Here is a 20,128-nt window from a genome sequence, read left to right as displayed (position 1 = left end):
AACAACTGAATGACGAGCGAGAATTCATTCATATTGCTTAGTTTCTGTATACATGAAAAAGGACTTATGAGTGCCTGTTTACAAGGGCCGATCCTCAATCTATGGACTGCCTGTTTACCGGCAATGGAAGCGGGTGGGCGGTCAGGAACAATCCCCGGCCTTCTCCACCACCATTCACTCTGCAATGATTTTACACAGAAACAAGCGCAAGAATTATCATTACTGGGATGATCTATCAGGTATCTGCACTTGATAGGTCATCCCATGTAAAAGGACCCTTAACATGATGTGGTATGACAATGTGCCATTGTCAAGGATCAAAACACAGGATCTCCTGCACTCCAGTCGGCAGCCGTCTCCCCTGGGCCATCCAGGACTTGAACAGTTCCTCTGCTAGCCACCTACCAGCGTTTCCTGTGGTTTCTGATTTGCTTTCTTGTCTTGGCTCCGCCTTGCTCCTGATTAGAGGCATTATATAAACCTGGTCTCTCCTCCAGCGTGTGAGTATTGTGCTGCACAGCCTTAGTCAAGCTCCTCTCCTGTCTGCTCCTCTACAACCTTAACTGAGATCTACCAATACCGAACTCTGACTTTCCTCCTGACAATGATACCCACCTCCTGCCTTCTACCGTCACTTCAGATCTTCTGATACTGACCTCTGGCTTCCCTTCCTGACAATCTGACCCACCTTCTCCATTGTACTGTGAACCAAGAGCCACGGATACTGACTGCCGGCTTTCCCCGACTACTCTCCAGACCAGCGGCTACCACACTTGCGGCTCCAATCCAGTGCCTGAAAGCTACGAAATAATCACGCCCAAAAGATGGATTCCATAGTGGCCACTCTGAGAAAACAGATTACAGAGCTTCAGGAGTTTTTCGCTTCCTACTAGGAGAAATCCAGTGCCTGAAAGCTACGAAATAATCACGCCCAAAAGATGGATTCCATAGTGGCCACTCTGAGAAAACAGATTACAGAGCTTCAGGAGTTTTTCGCTTCCTACTAGGAGAAATTTGCTGGTATGCAACAAGAGATTGAAGGATTACAGAGGCAATTCAGTGCCAGATGTCCACATGTCACTGCCAGCGAAATTTGCGGGTGATTGTTGCTAATACTGAGGTTTTCTAAATCAACGCCAAAATTTTATTCAGATGCAGACCACCTTGTTTACCAGTGACAGGAAAAAGGTAATCTTTATCATTAACCTCCTCACTGATGAGGCGCTTGCCTGGGCATCACCATACGTAAAGACCAATAGTAATCTTCTTGATAGCCTTACTGCCTTCAAAACCATGATGAACCAGATCTTTGATGACCTGAATTGCTGTGCCACGGAGGAAGGCGGGTTACATAACCTACAACAAGAGTGACATTCCATTGTGGAATACACGGCAGAATTTCATTTTTGAGTCACTGATACTACAACCGAACCAAGCTGCACAACAAAGCCAATTTTGTGGAGGACTATCCGAGATAGTTAGATGAGCTTGCCAGAGTAGAGACCCCAGGCAACCTGGAAGATTTCATTCAGCAATGCATCCAAATAGAGAAGAGGCTTTTGAAATGGCGAAACTGTGTAGTTTGGGTAACAACCCTACATGCACCTTCAGTCAATCCATGTTGACTCTCCAGCCAAGGTCTGAGACCACACCTGAACCAATGCAGGTTGATGTCCACCACTGAGAAGGAGAGGCACTGTACGGAAAACCTGTGCCTTTATTGCGGAAAACCAGGACATTATGCCTTAAACTGGCCAAATAAGTTCCAAAGGACTCTCACCCTAACCAATATCAAAACCACAATGGACCCAACTATCATGAGAAAGGGGGATGCCGCCAAGCAAGCCTTTTTTTACCTGTTATTTAAGATGGCGTGAAGACCCTTTCCCCGCAATTCCAAAGGACTCTCACCCTAACCAATATCAAGACCACAATGGACCCAACTATCATGAGAAAGGGGGATGCCGCCAAGCAAGCCTTTTTTTACCTGTTATTTAAGATGGCGTGAAGACCCTTTCCCCGCACCACCGTTTTGTCCTCCCCGTAGAGATCGTATCGGGAAATCAGAAGATGCAATTCTCAGCCATGCTAGAGTCAGAAGCAGGAGGAAACTTCATGGACTTAAGATTCACTCTTGAAAAAAAACATTCCAATCCGACCGAAGACCATGGATAGGTCACCCTTGTCACACAGGAGACAATTGAACTTGAGCTCCACATGAAACTTGACCATCAAGAAATGATCAGCTTCCAGCTTATCTTGTCCCCTAAATTTCCAGTGATTCTGTTGCAGCCGTTTTGAGGTTTCCACCTTGTTTTCAGGCCAGACCAGGGTTTAGCAGCATTCCTACCTCTCCTGGAGCTGAGAGGTGTGGTGGTTGCAAGATTAATGTCAGTCAGCACCTGGTGCTAAGTAGCTCTGCTCCTATTTAAGCAGTGCTGTTACTCCTGTGCTGGTCAATTCACTTCAGTCCTATGTTGGACAGCGTTGGAGCAACACAGAGTGGTGGAAGCTCTTCATTTGAAGCTAAGTTCTTTACTGTTTGGTTTGGTTTTGTTTCTCCTTTTGTTTTGTGGTAGGGCCTCCAGGGAGGGACTGGTCAGTGGCCCAGGTTCGAGTGCAGGCTCGCACTTATCAGCGCGGTCGGTCTGCCGAGTAGGCGATAGGGAGAGCATTCCCCTTTAGTTTTTGTTTCCTTTTGCACAGTTGTGCCTTTGATTTATGTTATTGAGGTTGCACGTCCAGAGGACGCAACAGATTCTTGGGATCCCTTGGTTTTCTACCCATAACCCCTCTATCAACTGGGAATCAAGGACCATTGCCCTTCCTTCAGAGTACTGTAAAGAGAACTGCAAGATGGCACCACCCACCCCTAAACCAGTACAAGACCCCGAGGATAGGCAACAGGACTGTTAGGAGCTGTGAGTGTGGACCCACTGTGCCAACCTATCGGTTTGGCTTAGGTTAGTCCCAGTGTGTTTGGCTGCTGACTCTTGGTGGTCAGAGGGGAAATCTCACCCTTTGCAAGTAGGGAGGATGGGGGTACCCTTGCCTAAAAGTGGGGGGAGGTGTTCTAACAAGGACGACCCCACAGTCTTCCTTTTCTGAGAGGAAACAGGACAGAGCGGTACATACCACAGGGATGGGAGCTGTGCAGGAATAGGAGGGCAATGAACAAGTGCAAACAGATAAGGGCAACCAACATAAGGACAGACTTATGAGGTCAGAGACAGGATGCAAACAAAGACAGGGAGACTGCAAACAAATGAATACAGATCAAAATACAGGAAGCACAAACTATGAAGACTGAGACAGGACCTATGCCAGGTGTCTGAGGCAAACACACACCAACACTGAGGCAATGAGACAGGATTCTCAGCTTAGCTGAATAGGAAGATAATTGCCCATGCTCTACAGCTGAGTTGAGAGCACAGGAGTCGGTAACCCCTGATGTGCTGGCAAGAAGTGTGCAGCAGTTGGTGTAAAAGAGAAAGCAGGATAATGCCTGCATCTACCAGAAACAGCAGGGGGAAGGCAAGTCTGGGAAGCTTGCCTAATAAGGACTTTAAGAAGCTACCAATTCAGTACCAAATGTTCAGGGATGTTTGCAGGAAGAATAAAGCTGACCAACCACCACCTCATTGGCTCTATGATTGCACAGTGGAGTTGTTTTCCAGAACTTCTATTCCGTTCTGGCAGATCTACAACCTTCTGGAACCGGAGTTGAAAGTACTCCTAGAATACCTGGACGAAAATTTGAAAAAGGGTTTTGTTCAACCTTCTTCTTCCCCGGCTGGGGCGCCCAAATTCTTTGTGGAAAATAGTGACTCAACCCTGTGACCATGTATCAATCACAGTGAGTTAAACAAGATTACGATTAAAAATCACTACCTCATCCTCTTGATTCCGAAATTTCTAGAAAGGGTCCGCTTGGCTAAAATCTTGGATAAAATCACCAAACTAGATCTAAGAGGGGCTTATAATGTTGTATGGATTCGCCCAGGGAAAGAAACAGAAGACTGCATTTAGAACAAGGAATGGTCATTTTGAATATCTGATAATGCCCTTTGGCCTTTGCAATGTTCCTGCTACCTTACAGCACTTTATCGACAACGTATTCTGAGACCTTTTGGACCAATTTGTGGTGGCATATCTCGATAACATCCTTATTTTCTCTGATAATTTGGAGGAACATTGCAGGCACATCCGAGTGGTTTTAAAATGACTCCAAAAGAATCATCTCTTCATCAAACTAGATAAGTGCGAATTTGAACAAAGCTGGATACAATTCCTGGGATACAGTATCTCTCCAAACGGCCAGAGTATGGACCTTAGCAAGATTAAAGCCATCATGGGTTGGCCCATTCCAAGAAGTTTAAAGAAGGTACAGCCCCTTATCAGCTTTGCAAACGCCTATAGAAGATTTATTAAAGACTTCTCAAAGGTCATCTCTACTATCACCAACCTCACAAAGAAAGCACAAATGTTTTCCTGGTGCCTGAGAGGACAGGTCGTTTTAGAGAAACTGAAGACTCTGTTCACTTTGGCACCAGTGCTGATCCCATCACCAGGAGTGTCTTTTTTTGTTGAGATAGATGCCTCCGACTCTGCAATAGGGACTATCCTGTCACAACAAGTCGGAGATGGGATGCAACTACTTCCTCATGTATTTCTGTAGTATGCCTTGTCACCTGCAGAGAAGAACTAGGACGTCGGAAACGAGGAGCTTCTGGCCATCAAGTTCACTTTCACTGAATAGGAGGCACCTCCTTGAAGGAGCCCATCACATAGTAACAGTCTTTACTGACCATAAATTTGGAATTTCTCTGTCTATTGCTTAGACACCTTACATCCTAGAGGTCTGAATGAAGTTCTGGAAAACTTTTGAATATTTTAATTATATTCTATTAATATACTATTAATACCCCTCGGCAACACAGGGGTACTGTTATTTATAAGAGTCTACACAGAGATACCTGAACCTATGACCCATTCTTTTATGGTTTGTTTTATTGTTTTTGTATAAATACATATTCACAAATAGTTTTTATACTTTTTTAAATGCATATTTACAATTTTATACATCTGTTTTTTTGTTTTTTTTAATGAGCTATAACTATTAATTTTAATCAATATATTTATTCTAGCTAAATTAATTCTAATTAATATTAATACACAATCATTTATCTATTATTGCCCCAATCATTATTCATATACTATATACCATAGAACACTCGCTGTTTTATACATTTTTTGATCATTTATTGTCAATATATTGTATTTATCTCCCTGGCATCGTCGAAACGTCGCATCTGGGCTCATGTCATGAGCTGAAATAAAGGTCTGTCGACTATATCATTCTGCTGTTTGGAGTGCTGCCTTCACATATAATTATTGGAATCTCCCTGGCGTCAGATGAAAAGCATTTGGAATGCAATGCTTAGCTTGCATTCAAAGCGATATATCGCATGCTCCTGACGTCCTTCCACACCATCCTTTGGAGCGCATATGGAATGCTTGGATACTCCTGCACTCCGGATGATGAAACCCAGAGGGTGTGTACCATCAGCAACATCATTGCTACTCACCTTAACTCCGGCCGGTAGCGACACTTGGTCCCCTATATATGTAAGTCAATCTCTTGATCTAATCAGGCTTGAAAAAGCGGTCCTTGCAACCCTGGAACATTTTATCTATTATACTTTGCACTCTATGTGTATGTACTCTTTTTTGTGATTGTAAAAATAAAACTTTTTTAATTTGGATTAAAACAGCTGGAAAGACTCCAATATTCTCCTGAGCAAACTCATATCTGCACACTGGAACTGGGGGGAATTGGTTAATTCCAAATCCCCTCTTTGAAGTAATTCTTTACCTTTCCTATACCTTCAGGCACTAAAGTAGCGCAGAGAAAAAGTTTTTTATTTTCACTGTCGTGATTATCTGTATACTGCTTGTTACTGAGGTTGTCTGACCCCACATACTTTCTACTGCTGCTCTCCCTGTGCGACCATACCAGATGGGATTATATACCTGGAGGAAGTATTAAAGGCTAACGTAGACCATAGGTGTGGAGCTCTGTCATCTGACAGGCTCCACACCAGGTGAGTACATCTCTCTCACTACCTACTATTGTTTTATCACTTTATTGCTCTATGTTCTCCTCCTCGGAGTGCAGACATCAGACCATTTATCTCTGTACAGCCAAGAGGTTATCAGCAATACAAGCACTCTGGGCTCTGTTTTTCTATACTCTGTACTTTGGAACCGACCCAGTTCCTGAAGTGGCAAGGCAATGGCAAGGATTTTCCCAGAACCTGAAAGGTGGTCAAACATGGACTGCACTATTCTGTCACCAAGAACTTTTTAGGAATTTCTTGCTCAGAACACCTACTAGCTACGTTTAAAGAAGGATATGAAAATGACCCTTTTCTGAGTGGTCCCTATAAAGACGTTGAACTTTTTTTTAAGAATGGACTGTGGATGCGAAAAGACCAAATATATGTCCAAAAGGCCGGTCAACTGAAAGTCCTTAAACTGGTCCACGATTCCAAGCTTGCCGGTCACCTATGGGTCACAAAGCCTTTGGAATGTTGCTTCATTCCATTCCGGTGGCCGAACTGCAGGAGGGATGTGAAGAGGTATGTCACCTCTTGCGACACATGTCCTCGAAACAAAATGCCACAGGCTCATCAGCTTTGTTTCCTTCAACCTCTTCCAGTCCCATCCAGGCCATGGGGATCTAAACCTATGGACTTCATTGTGGATCTGCCCCCTTGAAAGGAATGACTACCATTCTTGTTGTAGTGGACCGACTTGCGAAGATGGCTCACTTCATCCCCATCAAAAAAATTCCCACCACCAAGCACACTATGGAGTTAATGATCTGGGAAGTTTTCCAACTATATGGAATTCCTAAGGATGCGGTCTTTGACAGAGGTGTTCAGTTCACGTCAAAATTCTGGAAACACTTCTGCACACGGCCCTGGGAACTACTATGATTTTCTCCTCTGCCTTTCATCCTCAGTCTAATGGCCAGACCAAGAGAACAAACCAGACTCTGGAAAAGTATCTCCACTGCTTCATTTACCTTCTTCAGGATGATTGTGATTATTTATCAACAGCAGAGTTTACCCACAACGATGCCGAACACAGCTCAACCGTCCATTCTCTCTCTCCCTCTCCCCCTCCCCCTCCCCCTCCTCCTCTCCATGTAGCAAGCCAAGCATACATGTGTATGACTGTTTGGCTGACAGATATCTAAAGTATATAGGCAGGAGCTTTAACCTGACTCAAAAGGCAACATGAGCAATGGAAATACTTATGGCAGCCTGAACTTTAAGTGCAGCCCTGTATGTAAACTGTACAATGATGACCCTGGGTGGGTATACACCATATATCATTGGAAGCAACTTTACCTGTAGAATCCCAGGACCCCCAGCCTGTACTGAATGGAAACAACCACTATGTCCTCAAGAGCACTAAGTGCGGAGCCATCAAACATGCTTGCTGACCAGATGACCAACCCTCCACCATGTATAAAGGTCATGACCTAAGGGGAAGCGCAAAAGATTAAAATTTATATTTACTAGCAATACAATTTCTTGCAAACGAAAATGCAAACACTACAACTCCCAACATCCTCTGATCACCGGCAGCAGTTAGACAATGCCCGGGGCTTTAGTGTCACAACAGCCGGAGAGCCAAACATTGCAGATCTACAATACTGATTGGAATAAACATCCAAGTACTAACCTCCAGCTTCAGGACACTTACCGGTAGTTTGGATTTCGGGTCCCTGTCGGATGGAGTAAACACATTGAGGTACAGGCAGTCTTCCGAGGACGGCGGCAGCTTAAAGGAGGATTGGAAAGATCCTTCCATCATGCCAGGAAATAAATCTCCCTGTAAACACCTGAGATCAGTAAAAACAACATAATCTTCTGTGTCACTGCATGTAATAGTCTCATAAATGTATACATCCTAAAAAAGGATTTACAGATGTAGCAATCATTAACATGACAGAAGCATCATGGGAACTCAGTTTACAGCATTGTACTATATAGTAGTGATCATAAGTGCCAAGTTAATGTTTTCTACATCTGTACATCACATCTGCACCACAAGTACAAGAGACTCACATGGGGGGATACTCCGAGGCATCTCTAACGGAGCTCCAGGGTTCAGGAGGTTTGGGGTCAGCAAATCTCAGTGGTCCAACTGGAGGTTTCGCAAAAGGGATTCCATAGAATGCGTTTACAGTTCTTGAGGTTTCCTTTATGGGCACTGTAACGCCCTGTAGTTGTCCATATTTTGTGGTTACTAACGGCCTTTTATGATTATGACCTACAAACAAAAACTTTTTATTTAATGTTAATATGTTAATTAATTTAGGCAAAGTGTGATTGTTCTCAGTGAGAGAAACCAAGTAAATCTGTAGATATGATTCCGTTTAATGGCAAACAAAAATACATGATGTTATTACAAGATTTCGAATCCTCTATGGACCCTTCGTCAGGCTTAATGAAACTGATTTAGATGGGGAATATAAGCTGAGCAGAGAAGTAAATACTTAATCAGTCCACTGAGCTAAGGAATGTGAGTTTTATAATGTGTGTTATCCCCTTTCAGACCTGCACATAAAGGAGATCGCATACCTCTCCAGCACCACAGATTGGAAGGCAGCATTCCTTCAAATCAATATATGAATCTTTATGAAGTTTTTAAAAAAGAATGATTGGGAAGAGGACATGCCGCTTCACCTCCTTCAGACCATTTATATTCTCCACTAATCCAAGAATCCTGCTTCGAGGTCCATTTAGTTCATGAGGGTATCAAAAATGGCCATAAATTTATACTCCCAAAATCTTCTGTGATACTGCACCCCAGTTCTTACCTGTTCCGATTGCTGTTAGAACCAGGGGTCCGAGGAGGAGAATGTGCGGCAGAATCGCCATGTCCGTGCGCTGCTGTCTCTGTTTGGAAGTTGTTCTTCTGCTCCACAGTCTTTACTACATCAGGTGTTCTGAGGTCACTGATAATAAATCGCTGGTTACTATGTAAAAAAAAAACTGTTTAAATTACAGGTCTGTCAGTGGTGCAGTGTAATGTTCCGATTAGATCAGACAACAGATGTCTAACCCCTTAATGACACGGCCTATTTTGAGCTTAAAGGGGTTGTCGCGCGGCAGCAAGTGGGTCTATACACTTCTGTATGGCCATATTAATGCACTTTGTAATGTACATTGTGCATTAATTATGAGCCATACAGAAGTTATAAAAAGTTTTTTACTTACCTGCTCCGTTGCTGGCGTCCTCGTTCCCATGGAGCCGACTAATTTTCGCCCTCCGATGGCCAAATTAGCCGCGCTTGCGCAGTCCGGGTCTTCTGCAGTCTTCTATGGGGCCGCTCGTGTAGAATGCCGGCTCCGTGTAGCTCCGCCCCGTCACGTGCCGATTCCAGCCAATCAGGAGGCTGGAATCGGCAATGGACCGCACAGAAGCCCTGCGGTCCACGGAGACAGAGGATCCCGGCGGCCATCTTCAGCAGGTAAGTATGAAGACGCCGGACCGCCGGGATTCAGGTAAGCGCTGTGCGGGTTGTTTTTTTAACCCCTGCATCGGGGTTGTCTCGCGCCGAACGGGGGGGGGTTAAAAAAAAAAAAAAACCTGTTTCGGCGCGGGACAACCCCTTTAAGAATGCAAGGATTTTTGGCGGATTTTCTTCTCCCTTTTTCAAAAGTCATAACTTTTTTATTTTTCCGTCGACGTGGCCATATAAGGGCTTGTTTTTTGCGTGGCGAACTGTAGTTTTTATTGGTACCATTTTTGGGTACATGGACTATATTGTAAAACTTTTATAGTTTTTTTATATGATAGCAGGGAAAGAAAACTCATCAATTCTGCCATAGATTTTTGAGGTTTTTTTTTTTACAGTGTTACTCATGCAGCATAAAATGACACAATCCATTATTTCTGCGGGTCGGTCCGGTTAAAACGATACCTAAATTCTTACTTTTTTAAGGTTTTTCCACCTTTCTGCAATAAAAACCCTTTTTTGGAAATTTTTTTTTTCTGTCTCGCTGCATTCAAAGTCCTGTAACTTTTTATTTTTTTCTGTACGGAGCTCTGTGAGGGCTTATTTTTTGTGAGACGAGCTGTAGTTTTTATTGGTACCATTTTGGGGTACATACGGCTTTTTTGGTCACTTTTATCGCGTTTTTAGCAAGGCAAAATGCTAAAAATTAGCATTTTGCCTCAGTTTTTTGGCATTTTTTTAACGCTTTTTTTCTGTGCACAGTCAAAAGCATGTGCAACTTATTGTACACGTCGTTACGGACGCGAAAATACCAAATATGTGGGGTTTTAATATTTTTTTTAACCTCTTTTTATGCTAATATGAGAAAAAGCATAGAAAAGGGTTTTTTTCCTTTTTTTTTTTACGTTTTTCTTTTTTTAAATTTTATTTATTTATTTATTTTCACACAATATGATCCCTCTGAGGGACTTGCAGTACAGCACTCATGATCGCACATGATCGCCCTGCCATGCCTTATCGCTTATACTGCGATCATAGGCTGTGGCACTACAGGACGCCAGTGCCTGGCATCCTGTTGCCATGGAAACAGGCCGGGCTCTCTGCACATATATCGCGAGAGCCCGGTGACATCACAAAAGGAGCGTGCTCCCTCTGTGAACACTTCCCTTGCCGCGATCTACATAGATCGCGTCAGGGGAGGGGTTAACAGCGGGGGGCGACTCTCCAATGCACCCCCGCTGTTGCAGCGGAAGGCCGGCTGTGACTGACAGCCAGCTCCCGCGGCGGGATAGCGCGAGATCATAAGTGATCTCACGCTATCCCCAAGACGTAAGTTTACGCCCTGTTGCGGGAATTACCCCGCTGCCAGGACGTAAACTTACACCCTGGAGCGTTAAGGGGCTAAGCGATGGCATGAGCGCTGACAACCCCACTTGGTTGTTAGCGCTCATACAGATCGCTTAGACAGATCACTGCTGGATTCTCACTGAGCAGGGAGAGTTTAGACTTAGTGAGAAGTCAGTGATCCAGCGATGATTGTTATGCTGGTTGAAAGGAAGTAACCAATAAATGAATATTGTACAATGGCCGTACATTCAGACAACGCTTATCGCACAAATCATCATCTATATATATAAAATTGAATGTATGTCTGTCTGTATGTCTGTCTGTATGTCTGTCTGTATGTCTGTTTGTCCTTTATGCGCTACTACACCATTCATCTGATCGCCAGGAAATTTTGGGAAGTTGTTGAGTACACTCCTGGGAAAATCACTGGCATAGTACATCTATCCTATGATAAATGGCGCGCGTGCGAGCGTCGTCAACAGTTACACCTCCCCTCCCCCCACGTAGATCGTTTGATCTCCATCATTGCCACTAATTCTCTCACTTCCCGATGTCGTAGAGACATGAAATTTGGCACGAGCATTGATTATGTCATAAATAGGAAAAGTTAATGGGTCCCAACTCGATTCTTCAATTTTAAGCACAAAACAATTAGCGTCCAAATTTTACGTACGGAATCTAATTCTCTTACTTCCTGATGAGATTTGGCACGAGCATTGATTATGTCATAAACAGGAAAATCTAATGGGTCCCAACTCAATTATTCAATTCTATGTGCAAAAGAATTAGCGTCCAAATTTTACATACGGTTTCTAATTCTCTCACTTCCTGATGTCATCTATATATATAAAAATGAATATATGTGTGTCTGTCTGTTTTTCCGTTATGCATTACTACACCATTCATCCGATCGCCACGAAACTTTGGGAAGTTGTTGAGTACACTCCTGGGAAGATTACTGGCATAGTACAACTATCCTACGATAGGTGGCACGTGTGGCAGTTATGCCCCCCAGACATAGATCATTTGATTTCCATCTCAAGCACGAAAGCAAAAGGCATTACCAGCAACGGGATGAGTGTTCAACCAGAAAATGATGCATCCGCCGAACGTTTCGCCAGACAATTGCTGGATATTGAGAATGCTGAGGTAAAATGAAAGCTGTGCTGTGATTGGTTGCTATTTCTTATACTGCTGAGGTAACATGAAAGCTGTGCTGTGATTGGTTGCTACTTCTTATACTACTGAGGTTACATGAAAGCTGTGCTGTGATTGGTTGCTATATATTATACCACTGAGGTAAAATGAATGCTGCGCTGTGATTGGTTGCTATTTTTTATATTGCTGAGGCATATAAAAGTTGCGCTGTGATTGGTTGTTATTTCTCTTACTGCTGAGGTAACATGAAAGCTGCGCTGTGATTGGTTGTTATATATTATACCGCTGAGGTAACATGATAGCTGGGCTGTGATTGGTTGTTATATAGTATACCACTGAGGTAACATGATAGCTGGGCTGTGATTGGTTGTTATATATTATACCGCTGAGGTAACTTGAAAGCTGCGCTGTGATTGGTAGTTATCTAGATATATAAAAACAAATGTATGTATGTCTGTCTTCGCAGCAACGCGCGACGGGTAAGCTAGTCACATATAAATGGCCCTTTAGCCAAGCTTCACCCTGTGATCTACATACAGCCTGGCTGCTCTCCATATATCCTGCAGGTAAGTATTGTGTCCCTTTAACCCCTGAGCTGATGAGTCCATCCATTGTGATCTGGAGTAAAAGTAACTGCATACAAAGCAAACTTCTGGGATTCTGCACTAATCCATGTCTTTTTTCAAGGATAATTAATAAAAGGGAACTCCTGATTATATATGTACAAACACGGGGATTAGTCTCACTAGGATCGCCATTACGTCCTCATAAGGTGGTTGGCGCATGTACGGGAACTCCGTCCAAACCAGAACTGGGGCCTGGTACTGGTTCCTGAGCAGAAGGAGAAAGAGGTACAGCAAGAGATGACTCTACCCACAAAGAACAGAGCAGAGGAGAAAGAGGTACAGCAAGAAATGACTCTACCCACAAAGAACAGAGCAGAGGAGAAAGAGGTACAGCAAGAAATGACTCTACCCACAAAGAGCAGAGGAGAAAGAAGTACAGCAGGAAATGACTCTACCCACAAAGAACAGAGGAGAAAGAGGTACAACAAGAAATGACTACCCACAAAGAACAGAGCAGAGGAGAAAGAGGTACAGCAAGAAATGACTCTACCCACAAAGAACAGAGCAGAGGAGAAAGAGGTACAGCAATAAATGACTCTACCCACAAAGAACAGAGCAGAGGAGAAAGAGGTACTGCAAGAAATGACTCTACCCACAAAGAGCAGAGGAGAGGAGAAAGAGGTACAGCAAGAAATGACTCTACCCACAAAGAACAGAGCAGAGGAGAAAGAGGTACTGCAAGAAATGACTCCACCCACAAAGAACAGAGGAGAAAGAGGTACAGCAAGAAATGACTCTACCCACAGAGAACAGAGGAGAAAGAGGTCCAGCAAGAAATGACTCTACCCACAAAGAACAGAGCAGAGGAGAAAGAGGTACAGCAAGAAATGACTCTACCCACAAAGAACAGAGGAGAAAGAGGTACAGCAAGAAATGACTCTACCCACAGAGAACAAAGGAGAAAGAGGTCCAGCAAGAAATGACTCTACCCACAAAGAACAGAGCAGAGGAGAAAGAGGTACAGCAAGAAATGACTCTACCCACAGAGAACAGAGCAGAGGAGAAAGAGGTACAGCAATAAATGACTCTACCCACAAAGAACAGAGCAGAGGAGAAAGAGGTACTGCAAGAAATGACTCTACCCACAAAGAGCAGAGGAGAGGAGAAAGAGGTACAGCAAGAAATGACTCTACCCACAAAGAACAGAGCAGAGGAGAAAGAGGTACTGCAAGAAATGACTCCACCCACAAAGAACAGAGGAGAAAGAGGTACAGCAAGAAATGACTCTACCCACAGAGAACAGAGGAGAAAGAGGTCCAGCAAGAAATGACTCTACCCACAAAGAACAGAGCAGAGGAGAAAGAGGTACAGCAAGAAATGACTCTACCCACAAAGAACAGAGGAGAAAGAGGTACAGCAAGAAATGACTCTACCCACAGAGAACAGAGGAGAAAGAGGTCCAGCAAGAAATGACTCTACCCACAAAGAACAGAGCAGAGGAGAAAGAGGTACAGCAAGAAATGACTCTACCCACAGAGAACAGAGCAGAGGAGAAAGAGGTACAGCAAGAAATGACTCTACCCACAAAGAACAGAGCAGAGGAGAAAGAGGTACAGCAAGAAATGACTCCACCCACAAAGAACTGTGTAGTAAGCATACATAGTCCTCTTGAATGGAGAAAAAGAAGTACTGTTGTGAAGAAGAAAAGGAGAGTGGTGGCTGTGGGGGATTCCCTATCGAGAGGTGTGCTGTTTGCAGGTGCACAAATCAAAGATGTGTCTGATAGGCTGTCAAGTCTCTTCAGTCCCACAGAACACCACCCATTCCTACTAATACATGTGGGGACAAATGACACTGCAAAAAAAGGATCTTGCAGCTATCTGAAGAAACTTTGAAGACCTCAGAAAGAAGGTAAAGGAACTAGGAGCTCAGGTGGTCTTCTCATCCATCCTCCCAGTGGATGGCCATGGAATAAGAAGATGGAACAGGATTCTTGAGAACAACTGGCTACGTCGATGGTGCCATCAGCAAAGATTTGGATTTCTAGACCATGGAGTGAATTACATACATGCTGGACTGCTTGCTAGAGACGGGTTGACCCGTAAAAAAACAGGTAAGCATATATTTGGTGGGCGCTTTGCTTCACTCATCAGGAGGGCTTTAAACTAGAATATGGGAAGGGAAGCGAAATATACAACTAATTAATACATTTGAGAACCTCACTATTAGAAGTGGGAAAAAAAGAACAGGAACAAAAAATTCAGAAGGAAAGTAGAGGAGCAAGAGACCCTGATCACAAACTAAAGTGTTTTACACAAATGCACAGAGCATGGGAAACAAACAAGGAGAATTGGAGCTCCGAACACAGGAAGAGGAATATGATGTCATAGGCATCACGGAAACTTGGTGGGATGATACACATGATTGGATACAAGTAGGGATGAGCGAACGTGTCCGTTACGGACACATCCGCACCCGGACACCGGCTTTGCCGAACACTGCAGTGTTCGCGCGTAAGTGTCCGGGTGCCGCCGGGGGGCGGGGAGATGCGCGGCGGCGCGGGCGGCAGTAGCGGGGAACAGGGGGGAGCCCTCTCTTTCTCCCTCTCCCCCCCACTCCCCGCCGCACCCCCCCGCGCTGCCACGGCGGCCCCCGAACTTTTTCGCCCGAACACTGAAGTGTTCGCAAAGTTCGGTGTTCGGGCGAAAAATGGGCGGAGCCTAACGTGTTCGCTCATCTCTAGATACAAGGCTTGAAGGATTCAGCGTATTTATAAGGAACAGACCTAATAAAAGGGGAGGAGGTGTTGTGTTGTATGTTAGGAAAACATTCATCTCCACAGAGATTCAAGCTTCAGAGCTGGGGGTTCTGTAGAAAGTGTTTGGGTAAGAATACAAGGAGAGAACAACAGAAAGGACACCATTGTAGGCATTTACTATAGGCCACCTGGACAATCAGAAGATATGGAAGAACTCCTTCTGCATTAGATGGCCAAGCTCTCAAAGAAGCCCAACATGGTGATCATGGGAGATTTTACCCATCCAGATATTTGTTGGAAATTTCTCTCAGGTAAAAGTAATGGATCCAACAGATTCTTATCCGCTCTTGCTGACAACTTTATCTTCCAAAAGGTAGAAGAGAAAACAAAGGGATCTGCTATCTTGGACTTAATTTTTACCAGCAGGATAGAAATGGATGTTGGATAAAAAGGGAAGGAAGACCTGAGAAAAAAAACAGACCTCAAGCTTAGATTTCAGAAAGGCAGATTTAATGAACTCAGAAAGAAGGTAGGAAGGATCCAATGGCTGGATGTTCTTAAGGACAGAAATGTCCAAGAAGGTTGGGAAATATTGTGAAATGAGATTTTCAAAGCCCAATCATTAACAATCCCTAAAAGAAGGAAGAATGGGAGGCATTTAAAGAGACCCGGATGGATGAATGCAGAACTTGCACACATGTTAAAAACGAAGAAAAATATGTTTATCAAATGGAAAAAGGGGGGAAATATCTAAAGAAGAATATAATGGGGTCTGCAGAAACTATAGGGCAAGTGTCATAAAAGCTAAAGCAGATAATGAATTGACGCTTGCAACAGAGGCCAAAAGCAATAAAAAAAGATTTGGGGGGTCAAAAGCAAAAGAAAAGTCAAAGATGCCTTAGGATGCTTACAAGATGAAAATGGTGAATTGGTTAAGAATAATGTTGAGAAGACCGAACTTTTAAATTCTTATTTTGTATCTGTTTTCTTTCAGACAGTAGATGGAACATCAGCTGATCTTCCCTGTACTATTGGCCAAATAATGAATTCAAGTCTCAAGGTCCAGATGAATTACATCCTGGGATACTAAAAGAAGCAGCGGAGGTAATTGCTGAACCACTCGCCATAATCTGGAAAATTCCTGGAGAACAGGAGAAGTCCCAGAAGATAGGAAAAGGGCAAATGTTGTCCCTATCTTCAAAAAAAGGGAAGAAGGTGGATCCAGGAAACTACAGGCCTGTGAGCCTAACTTCTGTACTGGGAAGGATCTTTGAACAAATTATTAAACAGCATGTATGCAAGTACTTGCATAAAAATGGAGTAATTAACCAGAACCAGAATGGGTTTGTAACAAACAAGTCATGCCAGACTAATCTAATTTCCTTCTATGACAGAATCACCAACTGGGTTGATCAGGGAAATGTGGTGGATATAGTATATCTTGATTTTCGTAAAGCATTTGACAAAGTATCTCATACCATACTTATTGAAAAAATGATCAAATCTGGGATTGACAAGGCAACTGTTAGGTGGATCCACAACTGGCTAAGTGATCGTACTCAAGGAGTGGTCATAAATGGCTGCACATCCAAGTGGAAGAATGCATCAAGTGGGGACCACAAGGCTCTGTCCTAGGCCCAATGTTGTTGAACATTTTTATAAATGATCCGGAGGAGGGAATTGTGGGAAACTGATCAAATTTGCCAACAACACAAAGCTATGAGGGATGGCTAACATTATGGAAGAGAGAGAGTATTCAAAAAGATCTAGAAAAGATTGAACAGTGGTCGGCAACTAACAAAATGGTATTTAACAAGGAGAAATGCAAAGTCCTACATCTGGATACTTCAATGGAAGTCTTCAAACAAAGGCTGGACAAATATCTGTCTGGGATGACTTAGTGAATCTCGCACTGAGCAGGGAGTTGGACCAGATGACCCTGGAGGTCCCTTCCCACTCTACCATTCTATGATAGGAACTACCAACCTGGTTTATTACACAATCGCAGCATGTACTGCTCACATAATTTAACCCACAGTCATATTAAAATTGGAAGAATCTTCCCATAAATGTTGCTTTAATTGCACGTTTTTAAATTCATGTCCTGTAAATATATTTGAGGCAATAAACTCTACAGTGGGTCCTTAAAATATACATTTTTATATATTTGAAAACAGGTCACACTAGATACATTTTATGACTCCATATCATCTGCTGTTGGCAGTACGGACGGGGTGCGACAAACATTTGCCTGCATGTGTCCACAGATAAATAAGGATAGGTATAAGAAGCCCAAACTGCCCTCTGTATAAAGTGCAAGGCTGCATATAATTAGTCAGGCCCACTGGTGGGAGCTCTACGGTCAGTTGCAGACTAAGCGGAATGCCAGCACTCCCTACTTGGCTTATACCTACCCAGGTGACCAATAAGTCCCTATTGTGGACACATGAAAGTAGCCAAGTGTCTACAAAGTTCAGTTGCTCAGTGAGTGGGAGATATGGATTCCCCCCCCCCCCCCCCTCACATAGTAATTGAGCAACTGAATGAGGCGCTGTGCTGAACTGCAGGGACGGATATGAGTTTAAAAGATAAGAATTGGGTTTGGTACCGTGTTAGCCAGTAGAGCAAAACGTGATTGTTCTCAGTAACAAGTAATCTTGTAGATATGACACCATGATGTTACAGCAGCGTTCTGACCTCATCAGGTCCTTCCTCAGGCAATAATGGAACAAATCTAATGATGTATTTAATAAATACACATGATCACATGGGAGGGCAGGAACATGGGGAACTTAAGTTGCACTCGATAAATACAAGAGGGTAAGAGGGCACAGACATGTTTGGATCAATAGCATTTAGATAAATAGCAGGGAGGAATGAGCATAACAGTAAATAATTAGTCCAGTGACAAGGAATGTGAAAACTCTCCTTCAGACCTCTGCAGCGCCACCTATTGGATGGCAGCATTCCTTCTAATCAAAGTGTGAGTTTTTACCTAGTTTTTAAAACAATGATTGGGAATAGCAAGGTGCTCTCCTTGGGGAGTAATTAAATCGTCACTGGGACAGGAGGGTCCCTTAAATGAAATACAGTTTTACTGAGAAGGTACCCCAAAATAATGAATTTGATTATCTGTTCTGTTATTAAAATATAACTTTTATTATAAGATTTTCATTAAAATAAGCTATGACACACCGCCAGATAGCCCAGCACACATTGGAAGACTAGACGAACAAAAACATACAAAACACCCAGAGAACATACAAGAAAGGGGGATGGGTATATTACGTTATCGAGGTGAACCACTATACCGATTTTTTCCGTTACGGTTTCCTTAATAGGTTAGAGATAAGAAACAGTTATATTCCTTTTATTCAGTGGTAATAACGGTATAAATTCTATTTTGCTCAAAGGTTAAAAATGATGAACAAATAATATTTTTATCGTTTCTTTGGCCCTGATGTAATGAATGAGCCGATTCATCAGGAACGAGACAAATAGCCTCTGTCTTTTATTATCAAACGCCCCAAAAGAAGGATGGTTCACAGGGCTTGTAGCACTTATATGTAATTAGTTCGTAATTGATTATATTGCCCTCCTAGAGGTATAGGTGGTCGACGCCCGCGACCGATGAGACCACTGATTTATACAACATTTAACTTGGTGGTATATTTGCCTGGGTACAAGGTTGCCTGAAGTGTTACTGATACTTGTAAGGGTGTAGTTATAAGGGTATAGGGGTATAAATCAATTATGCATAAATGCCCCCTCTCCTTGCGATTCAAGCCGATATTGGCACTTGCACAGGATGTGTTGGTGATGTGGTGTCTGATGCTTATATGCACATCTCCGACATATTAGTGCCCAAAGGCTAGAGATCGTACTGTTTAATATAGCAGTGTTAGAGTGCTCCGTTTCTTTTGGCTCAGAGGACTGGTGGTCGTCAGGTTATATATTCAGAATAGCACAGATAAAGCCCTGAGAGATTTAGATAACATTTCTCTCCATTTTAGGGCAATCTGTGTTCTCTGGTTAGAGTTCTGGACGTGAATTCTCGCCCTCTAGTTGGTAAGGTCTATGCCTAGTTGCAGTCTCCAGCATGAGCCCTGCACACCTCATACACCTCTATGTCTGCACTTCACGGTGTCCTAGCCCCTACTGAAATCAGGGATTTCAACTGACCCTGTGCTACCGGGACATTGCCCCAGTAAGGGCAGCCCAGCGGTCTTCGGATCTGGGCCCTAGCTCAGGGGTCCCCAACTCCAGTACTCAGGGACCACCAACAGGTCATGTTTTCAGGATATCCTATAGTAAGAACACCTGTGGCAATGTCTGAGGGACCGGCAATAATTACATCACCTGTGCAACACTGGGGAAATCCTGAAAACATGACCTGTTGGCGGTCCCTGAGGACTGGAGTTGGGGGGGGGGGGTGGAACACTGCCCTAGCTGATCCTAGGAGCCATGCACAAGAACAGGACGCATTCACATGCCACATGACAGGGACTAAACCACAGGACACACAGAGACAGAATACACAGCATACAGCAGCCACAATGCAAACACTAATAGCAGATGATAAGCTGAATATAAATGCGAGGTGTTAGTCCGTACGTTGGCTAATGAACTTAAGCTGCAAGGCCCCTCGTATCTTGCATTTCCTACACTAGCAAGACACATCTACTAGAGGGCCCTAGGGGCCAACCTAGCGCAGACATAGCAAACAAACTCAGCAGACCAAACTGACACAAAATAAACATA

At 43.5% G+C, this 20,128-nt stretch overlaps 1 protein-coding gene across 1 annotated transcript in view; it reads right to left on the bottom strand.

The window, feature by feature from the left end:
- LOC136582014 (fatty acyl-CoA hydrolase precursor, medium chain-like) overlaps positions 1-20,128 on the bottom strand; it is a 62,566-nt gene that overhangs the window by 24,887 nt on the left and 17,551 nt on the right. Inside the window, exons 2-5 of the mRNA XM_066582747.1 lie at positions 8,897-9,055; positions 8,142-8,346; positions 7,777-7,915; positions 7,419-7,552 (exon numbers count right to left, since the gene is read on the bottom strand). Coding sequence (XP_066438844.1) covers positions 7,419-7,552; positions 7,777-7,915; positions 8,142-8,346; positions 8,897-8,957 — 539 coding nt within the window. The 5' untranslated portion in view covers positions 8,958-9,055. The remainder of the gene's footprint in view (positions 1-7,418; positions 7,553-7,776; positions 7,916-8,141; positions 8,347-8,896; positions 9,056-20,128) is intronic.

This window comes from Eleutherodactylus coqui, chromosome 11 (genome assembly GCF_035609145.1).
Source record: "Eleutherodactylus coqui strain aEleCoq1 chromosome 11, aEleCoq1.hap1, whole genome shotgun sequence".
Taxonomy (NCBI): domain Eukaryota; kingdom Metazoa; phylum Chordata; class Amphibia; order Anura; family Eleutherodactylidae; genus Eleutherodactylus; species Eleutherodactylus coqui.
Note: the sequence above shows the minus strand (reverse complement) of the source record. Positions and strands in the feature narration are given on the sequence as shown.